The sequence below is a fragment of the Alosa sapidissima genome, chromosome 11, assembly GCF_018492685.1.
Source record: "Alosa sapidissima isolate fAloSap1 chromosome 11, fAloSap1.pri, whole genome shotgun sequence".
NCBI classification, from domain to species: domain Eukaryota; kingdom Metazoa; phylum Chordata; class Actinopteri; order Clupeiformes; family Clupeidae; genus Alosa; species Alosa sapidissima.
Genome location: NC_055967.1, coordinates 24,156,221 through 24,166,220, shown reverse-complemented (window position 1 = coordinate 24,166,220; position 10,000 = coordinate 24,156,221). Strand labels below are relative to the sequence as shown.

Genomic DNA, 10,000 nt, shown 5'->3' with positions numbered 1-10,000 from the left:
CAAGGCACACACACACACACACACACACACACACACACACACAGGCCCCGGCCTCAGCTCAGAGGCAGACAACAAGGAACACACACACACACACACACACACACACACACACACACACACACACAGGCCCCGGCCTCAGCTCAGAGGCAGACAACAAGGCACACACATACACACACACACACACACACACAGGCCCCGGCCTCAGCAAGGCACACACACACACACACACACACACACACACACACACACACACACACACACACACATACACACACACAGCCCCTGCCTCAGATCAGAAAAAAGCATATAATAACTAACTGCTAGAATAGGCTTTATCGTAGATATATAAAATATTATATGTGAAGCTATATATAATGTGTGTACTGTATAGTACACATATATAATATATGCCTACCATTGCTATGGTGTCCTGTGTATGTGTGGTTGTGTTAGCACAGTGCTAATAGTCTGTACAGTGTGTTCAGTTGAGTTGTGTTGAGTCAGTGAGGCGCTGCTGTTCCCTAATGTGCTGAAGAATGTGTTTATAAGTATACTTCATACCCTGGCATCAACAACCAGACATCTCCAGACTCTGAAATACCACACACTCACACTCACACTCACACTAACACTAACACTCACACAGAAAGGGCAGGTATGGCAATAGTGTGTGTGTGTGTGTGCGTGCGTCAAACGGTAAGAGAAAGTCTTTTCCAAAAGTTTCTTTCCATCGATCTCTCTCTCCACCTCTCTCTTTTCTCCCATCATCCTCTCTCTCTCGCTCCCCCTCTCTCTCTCTTTCTCCCCCCTTTTCTCTCTCCCTCTTTTTTAACTTCCATCATTCCCTTTCTCTCTCTCTCTCTCTCTCTCTCTCTCTCTGTCTCTCTCTCTCTCTATCCCTCTCTCAGGAGCCCAGATTGGCCCGGGTGCCCCCAACCCCGACCCGACGCCTCTTCAACATCTCTGACAACAACCAAGACAACTCCAGCAGGTGTGTGTTTGTCTGTGTGTGTGTGTGTGTGTGTGTGTGCGTGTGCGTGTGCGTGTGCGTGTGCGTGTGCGTGTGCGTGTGCGCGTGCGTGTGTGCGTGTGTGCGTGTGTGTGTCTGTGTGTGTGTGTGTGTGTGTGTGCTACACCTGCTACTCTATATGTATCTGTGCAGTGTTGTGTGAGCTACATGTGCTTTATGCATTTTGATGTATTTGTTATTGTGAATGTCTCTGGTGTTATAAATGTGTGAATATAACTGTAAACACACCCCTGTCCACCATTATCTCTCCCCCCTCCTCTCTCTCTCTCTCTCTCTATCTATTCCTGTCCCCCCCTTCTCTGTGTGTGTGTGTGTGTGTGTGTGTGTCTCAGCTGGTTGCTTCGTAGCTCTTCATACACACGCCGCCTGAACAGCCAGTCTGCCGCTGACGTGACCAGCTCCAACCCATACTTACCTCGCAGGTGTGTGTGTGTGTGTGTGTGTGTGTGTGTGTGTGTGTGTGTGTGTGTGTGTGTGTGTGTGTGTGTGGTGTGTGTGTGTGTGTCATGTCCTCAACAGCTCTTTCCCCACTGCTGGGCCCAGGCTGGGTGAATTGAGTCTTGCGGAGGCTAATCACTTTCTTTTCTCCCTCTGTTATCACCTCTAGTCCCCATGTGTCTGGCCTCACCGTTACCCTCTGACTCGGCACCAAAACAAGATCGTTAGTCACTAAACGAAAGTCAAAGACTGCATTGTTATATTGTAAATAACCAATGAAATGGCCAGCACAGCTCTGACAGCTCAAAGCACAGCTCTGATTAATATTTGGGCTGAGTGAGACCAATCAAAACTATGTGGGCATGAGCGCAATGAAATTTCAATTTGCACGTGGCCATTTTAGGTTAACAACCACAAAATGTGAATTTGAAGCTAGAAGGCTACACATTTCAAAATCTACAAGTCCTGGGCAATTCCACGCAAAACTGTCGCGTCCATAATGCCAACTAAATACCATGGCATTGTGTTGGCGTTATGCATGTGACAGTTTTGTGTGGAATTGCCCTCCTGCTTTAAATAATATTTAAATACAAAACACTGTTGCCACAAATGGACACAACATGGACGTATGGATGTTTTAAATACCATAAAGTTCAATGTGGTTCATAATTAACATAATTTTTTAGTCAGCCAAGCTTCCTTTTGAGCCAGTGGTGTTAAATACTAAATATGAACGATTAGTTAGCCACAGTACTGTTGTACAATTGGGTCACTAAAGAAATGTTTCTTACTTCCTAGTCGTTTTATATCAGATCCATGTTTTCTACTGTATAAAGGAATAGAGTCAACTTTGTGAAGGATGCTTTATTTGTGTGTTATCGTAACTGTTAACATTCCACCAAACTACAAACTGCAACAGCAACTTTTATTGATACCATCCAGTATGATGCATGATCTTCAACTGGGCGTGACGTTAACGTCGAGGTAGCATTGTGGGCGAGATTTAGGGCTGCGAGCCTGATAATGATGATGCCAACGTTTTCTCATTCTCAGGGTTTAAAGCCCTGGCCATTAACACTAAACTTAAATTAGCCTTGTCTCAGCCTGGCTCGACAGTGGGTTTATGGCTATTATATCAAGATGTTCGAGTATGTTTCATGTGTCCATGTTATTTTGTGTGTGTGTGTGCGTCTGCGTGTGCGTGCGTGCGTGCATGTGTGTGTGTATCCTGCTCAGACTCTATATGTATCTGTGCAGTCAGTGTTGAGCTACATGTGCTTTATGCATTTCAATGTATTTGTTATTGTGAATGTCTCTGGTGTTATAAATGTGTGAATGTGAATATAACTGTAAACACGTGTGTATGTGTGTGTGTGTGTGTGTGTGTGTGTGTGTGTGTGTGCGTGTGTGCGTGTGTGCGTGTGTGCGCGTGTGTGCGTGTGCGTGTGTGTGTGTTGTGTGTGTGAGTGTGTGTAACAGGCCTAATTGTTCTTGTATTTTGGAGTCTTGGACAGAAGCTTGTTCTGTGTGGGTTGCAATTGTGTGGGTCAAGCAAGCAAAATGCAAAAAGACATATGCAAGACATGCAAAATTTTGCTCCATTTCTGTCATAGGAGGTAGTGTATGTATTTGGAGATGATAATGTCATGTCTACCCATAATCACTAGTGCTAGACAATATATTGATAATATCTGTCTAAACCTGCAACATGCTACCGCTAACATTTGGATCTGTATAAGATCTAATAAGACCCAAGTGTGTGTGAGTGTGTGAGTGTGTGTGTGTGTGTGTGTGTGTGTGTGTGTGTGTGTGTGTGTGTGTGTGTGTATGCATGTTGTATTGTATGTGTGTATTGATGGAGTGCCATTTTGGCACTGATGTGTGTGCCATCAGCGCACAGGTGATGTGACGTTACTCCTGAACTGTGAGCTTCTAGGGACATGGAGCATAAACAGAATCCTACCGCTTAATTACCGGATGGTGATGCTGATGGTGCTGATGGTGTTGATGGTGCTGATATTGTTTGGTGATGGTGATGGAGATTTGGAGTGGAGCAGCTTGATTTAGGCTTGTGGTCAGGGGTCAGGTCTCTTTGAAGGAATTAGATCTGGTTAGTGCTGCTATTTGTTTTATCCGGTTCGATCCCTGACCAGTAGGAAAAATGTGGGCGGAGGAAGTGGTTGAGCACTGCTCTCCCATGCCCACATCCACGGCTGAAGTGCCCTTGAGCAAGGCACCTACCCACTCACTGCTCCCCGAGCGCCGCTGTAGCAAGGCAGCTCACTGCTCCGGGTTAGTGTGTGCTTCACCTCACTGTGTGTTCACTGTGTGCTCTGTGTGTTCACTAATTCACGGATGGGATAAATGCAGAGACCAAATTTCCCTCATGGGATCAAAAGAGTATATATACTTATACTGTGTGTGTGTGTGTGTGTGGGTGTGGGTGTGTGTGTGAGTGAGATTATGCTGTGACTGTTTGACTGACTGCTACTATTGTGCTCTCTCTCTCTCTCACTCTCTCTCTCTCTCTCACTCTCTCTCTCTCTCTCTCTCTCCCTCTCTCTCTCTGTAGTTCTTCTTATGGGCGGAGACTTGATGAGGCACCAGTAACCACGGGAACATCTTCGACTGGACTCAGTCGTCTCAACAGTCTAGTGGCCCAGAGGTGTGTGTGTGTGTGTGTGTGTGTGTGTGTGTGTGTGTTTGGGTTTGTTAGGGTTTGTTGTTATGTTTGTGGTGACATCTGTGTTGAACATGCCATCTGTCCATCGCTGTCCAACTCAGACAAGCTCAGGAACAGGCGGAAAAGAAGGACCCTGTTTCCGTGACGACCTCAAACTCTGCCACCACCACGACAACGACGACTGGGGAGCCAGAGAATAAGCAGAGGCGCAAGTGAGTGGAGACATTACACACACACACGCACATATATACACACACACACACACACACACACACACACACACACACACACACACACACACACACACATACATACATACATACAGTACCCTCCAGAATTATTGCCACCTTTGGTAAAGGTGACTACAAACAAGTATAAAAATAATATTTTGGTGATTTATTGTAATCTCATAATAAAAACAATGAGAAAAAATCCAACCTTGAAGAAAAAGGAAAGCAAACATCCAGATCAAAACAAATATGGTTTACTGAGCACAAAATCAAGCTTCCGCCATTGCCATCTCAGTCCACCGATCTGAACTCCATAGAAAACAGTGGGGTGAGTCAAAGAGGAGAATGCACCTAGTGTGGACCTAGGAATCTGGACGATCTGGGGACATTTTGTAAAGATGAATGGTCTTAAATCCCTTGGTTTGTATTCTCCAACTTCATGGAGTGTCATGGGAGAATATTACAAGCTGTTTTATTGTCAAAGGGAGGCTTAAGAAGGTATTACAAGCAGAGGTGCCAACAGTTGTGGGCAACGTGTTTTTGTTAAACCAAAGGTGCCAATAATTCTGGAGGGTACTGTACACATGCACACAAATACACACAAACATTCATACAAAAATACACACACACACACACACACACACACACACACACACACACACACACACACATACATGTATAACAACATTCATACCTCTCTCTCTCTCTCTCTCTCTCTCTCTCTGTCTGTGTGTGTTTGTGTTTGTTTGTAGGTCGTATTTGACTCCAGTTCGTGATGAGGAAGCTGAGGCGCAGAGAAAAGCTCGTTCCCGGCACGCACGCCAGTCTCGCCGGTCAACTCAGGTAAACACACACACACACACACACACACACACACACACACACACACACAAGCCACCATGCACACTTTTACCTTTGATGTTTATGTCCTGAAATACTTATATCCCGTGTGTGTGTGTGTGTGTGTGTGTGTGTGTGTGTGTGTGTGTGTGTGTGTGTGTGTGGGTGCTGTGTCATCAGGGTGTGACACTCACAGATCTTCAGGAGGCGGAGAAGATCATAAAGCCATCTGAGAACAGAGGGAAGGAGAGGAAGAGAGAAGAGGAGGAGAAGGAAGAGAGGAAAAGAGTGGAGGAGGAGAAGGAAGGGAAGCAGAAGAAGGTAGAAGAAGGGGTGAGGACGAATACAACTCTTCACACAAGTCACACACACACACACACACACACACACACACACAGAGGTTAAAGTGGGGGGGAATGGGGAGGAATGCAGTTACGCCTCAGATAAATTAATAATAAATATATTCTTACATACCAACGATATAGTGCGATGATATTATTAAAATAAATAGTGAGTTAATTTTTTGCGTGTACAGAGGTGACCAAGAAGCTAGCAATTGCAAAAAGTATTGCTACACCACAATACTCAATATGTCCAATGGTGAGTCATTTTTCCCCGTTGCACCGACACTGGATTTTAGGGTTCCCCCTCCTGCCAAATCCCACTTTAACCACTGCACACACACACACACACACACACAAACTGTGTTGTCCCTGTCTGGACATAGAAATGTGTTAAAAAAAAACAACACAAGTTGTGTTATTTTCAACATATACTGTGTACACTCTTGAAGCAAATAACAAAAGCAATGTGTTGGAAACAACACAAACTGTGTTGTCCCTGTCTGGACATAGAGGTGTGTTAAAAAACAACAGAAGTTTTGTTATTTTTAACACGCTCGTTTTAAGAGTGCCGGCACGTAACTGAAGAGCTCCAGTAGGGGAGTGTATGCTGCAACAGTTGGCTTCCATCAGAGGTAGCAGTAAGTCACATGTGCAGTTAGCTTCAGAGGTAGCAGTAAGTCACATGTGCAGTTAGCTTCCATCAGAGGTAGCAGTAAGTCACATGTGCAGTTAGCTTCCATCAGAGGTAGCAGTAAGTCACATGTGCAGTTAGCTTCCATCAGAGGTGGCAGTAAGTCACATGTGCAGTTGGCTTCCATCAGAGTTAGCAGTAAGTCACATGTGCAGTTAGCTTCCATCAGAGGTGGAAATATGTGCAAGTCACGAGCAAGTCTCAAGTATCAAGCAAGTTTAAGTAATTTTTTGTGACAATCAAGCAAATCAAGTCAAGTCAAGTCAACAAGTAAAGGCAAGTCATACAAATTCATGATGATTTACCCACATTTTCACTTTGAAATATAGGCTACAGTAGGCTAGTGATGAACTGTTGGAGTTTTATTAGCAACTAAACAAAATATTTTTTGCTACTCATTACTCAAAAGGCATTGCATTCAAGCCACATACAGTTAGGAACAAACTTATTCATACCCCTGGAAAATATCAATTTATTGTTGACCAACCATTCTCTTGACCAATATGTTTGTTCTGACTGAAAATTACACTCCGACATGGCTAAAGGTTGTAAGACAATGTGGTAGAAACATGGAATAAAAAAAGAAGTGTTGTCATCTTTTTTTACATTTTTATGAAAAAAAAAAGCATTTCCAAAATTATTCATACTCTTTTTAAATAATCAGTGGAAACATCTTTATTTGCATTCACAGCTCTCAAAATGGTTCTTATAATACCTACCAAGCCTCTCCATGTCTCCACAATGATTCTAGACCGCACCTGTTTAACAGCAATCCAGATTTTGAGGCAGGAATGATTCTTTGCCATCACTCTGGCCTTGTGCTCACTTTTTTGACAGATTGAGGTCTGGACTCTGGCTGGGCCACTCTGAAATGTTGATATTGTTCTGTGTTAACATATTCTTGCCTTGTTTGGCTGTATGGTTTGAATCATTGTGGTTTAATGGCCCAATGGCGTCTATTGGTGTAGGTCTCTCCGCAAACCTGATCTTTTCCTCCAGAATCTTAATGTAGCCCCTTGTTTTAGTGTTACCATTTACTTTGAGAAGGTCACCAGGTCTCATTGTCTGAAAAACACCTAAAACTAATACATTTCTATAGCTATTCTCCACTGTGGGTATGGTGTTTTGGTGGTCATGTGACTCTGCTTCCACTATACTCAATGGAGGTCGCTGCACCAGACGTGAAACGTTTATTTTTTTACTCCGCTTCAGTTGTGCACCTGGTGCAGTTACATTTACATCTTTGCATCAAGCCACTTACAGCAAAACAATAGTATTGCAGCTACTGCGCAGAGGAGACCTTAGCTAGGAATTACTACTGCAGCAGTCAGTACTCAAGCAGCAGTTAGTAGTCAAGGCATGACCATGGTCTGTATCAAGTCAAGTCAAGTTTATTTATATAGCTTATTTCATACACAGAGGTCATTCAATGTGCTTTACATAAACAAAAGCAAACAGTAATAGCAAATAAAAGCATAGAAGGACAATAGTCAAAGAATAGTTTAAAAAGTAAAAAGATCATAATAAAATAATTTAAAGAATTAATAAAGAATAATTAAAAAGACAAAATAAAAGACACAAGGTAGAACTAGAAATGTAATGCCAGAGGAATTACAGAAGTGGATGGAAAGCTGCTGGCTTAATGTTGGTGGGAGATTCCTGAAAAAAACATTGAATCACTTAATCTTTGGGTTCATATAAACCCTCATACCAAAAAACCTTGTGTGTCAAGGCGTTCTTGAGATATACTCTGTTTTTGACCTTGACATTTGCCCTTTGACCTCCAACATCAATTCACTTCATCCTTGAGTCCATACAAACACTCATACCAAATTTCAGGCATGTATGTCAAGGCATTCTTGAGATATCGCGCTCAGAGTATTCATGGACTTGACATTTGATCTTTGACCTCCAACATCAACTCACTTCATCTTTGAGTCCATACAAACACTTACATACAACACCAAATTTGAAGCATATGCGTCAAGTCGTTCTGGAGATATAATGCACAAAGCATGAGATATGGCTGTGACTTTTATTTTGACACACGGGAAACACTTCAGGGAGAGCCAGATTGTATGCTAAGAAGCTGAGACAGTTGGATTCACAGGTGACACCTGTGCCAGTGTTCTGATTAGCCCGGGAACTACTCTGGGAGCTTAAAATACAAGTTCGGTATTTTACACTTAAAGTTTTCAGATATTTTTTTCCGACAGAGTTGGAAGAACTTGGGGTAAGGTTGACATTTTGTAACGCAACGTTTGTAACAGGCGGAAAATTAACTTATTTGTTATGTCCATAACCTGTCATGTTCACATCATAAGCCTAACACTAACCCTAGCCTACATGAATAATTTGGCTACATGATTTTGTACGTTTACTATTTTTTTGGCTGTGGAACTTTCATGGTGAAAACGTAATGTTTTCATCATTCACATCGTGCCAGTTCCAAGACATTTTAGCATTAGCCATGGACGTGACAATAATTTGGATAGCGTAGCCTACGATACCGCGACTGCATAAGTCTACAGAAAGAATACAAACAACCCTATCCGTTTCCGGCAGCGGAGTAATACCGTACCTCACAGCACATCCAATACAAGTCAATGGAGTTGGACAAAAACTACGATAAAACCTGTTGGAAAGAATCTTTTGCAGCGATTTTTGTGTGAGCATATCAGTGAACACCCCTGACCACTCGGTGAGTTTCGCGTCTTTGTAAACGAAAGTTTCATGCGTTTTAGAAAGATTGTTCCAGTGCACCTATGCAGCGTTGTGGAGGTGAGGGGGTGCTACCACAGAAACCGAAAATTCTCAGGACAGCAGCATGTGTCCAAATTTCAAACTTAAACGTTCTATTTAATCATAAACTATCTGAAAGCAGGGCTTTAAGTGTAAAATACCGAACTTGTCCTTTAACGAGCAGAGCTGGCTTTAGGCCATTATGACATCACAGCCTCCATTCAAGTCAATGGGGGGAAAATGAGCTTTTTAACATTTTTAATCCCCTATTTCTCAAAAAGTATAAACTTTAAAAAAAATCTGAAATAATAACTCTCTTGTCCAACTTCAGACCTACACAACGGTTATTTTAACATGTCTGTACGTTAAGCGGTTAGAGTCGCATTCATTCTTGAAAAGGTTATAAGAATAAGAATCCAGGAGATTTCAAGATAGTGGATTCCATCCACTATAATAATTTTTCAGAATTCAGAATTCAGAATTTGTAACTCAGTGCAGTTAGCAGAAGGTATCTGAGAACAGTTTGGTCTTAAAGGTTGTATCAGCGATAGCGGGGATACGTCACTTCTGTTGATGTTCAAAACAGAGAGCTAGCTCGCTACTCCCTCCCCCTCCCTGCCGTGCAATTAAAACTCTCTTAAACGCGCATCTCGTCGGTTATTGGTTGAAACACTTTATTTTGCCTTTGAGGGGTTGCCAACCCTTGTTGGTAGCAAATGTTTTTGTGTACAGATCTCGGAGCCTAGGCTACCTACAGAGACACGTTTTTATGACGGCCTGCTTATGGGGCAGGCAGCGAGCAGATCTTTACGAAAGATTAGATGAACGTGACCATTTATGTTTGGGCCTATTTTGGACCTGAAATCGCTGATATACAACCTTTAAGTCTAGATTTGAAACGGGCTACATTGGGGGCCTTTTTGATGTCACCCGAAAGTTGGTTCCAGAGCTGAGCCGCATAGCAGCTAAAAGCTGCTTCACCATTTTTAGTTCTAACAGCAG

The 10,000-nt window shown here is 42.8% G+C and overlaps 1 protein-coding gene across 4 annotated transcripts in view; it reads left to right on the top strand.

Annotated features, from left to right (window-relative positions):
• zmp:0000001167 (protein phosphatase 1 regulatory subunit 12A) overlaps positions 1-10,000 on the top strand; it is a 32,117-nt gene that overhangs the window by 16,161 nt on the left and 5,956 nt on the right. For 3 of the 4 annotated variants that reach the window (XM_042109820.1, XM_042109819.1, XM_042109818.1), the window contains exons 11-16: positions 909-991; positions 1,363-1,452; positions 4,041-4,133; positions 4,253-4,363; positions 5,134-5,224; positions 5,402-5,554. In XM_042109820.1, the coding sequence (XP_041965754.1) occupies positions 909-991; positions 1,363-1,452; positions 4,041-4,133; positions 4,253-4,363; positions 5,134-5,224; positions 5,402-5,554 (621 nt within the window). The remainder of the gene's footprint in view (positions 1-908; positions 992-1,362; positions 1,453-4,040; positions 4,134-4,252; positions 4,364-5,133; positions 5,225-5,401; positions 5,555-10,000) is intronic. The other variant, XM_042109821.1, reaches the window with a different exon arrangement.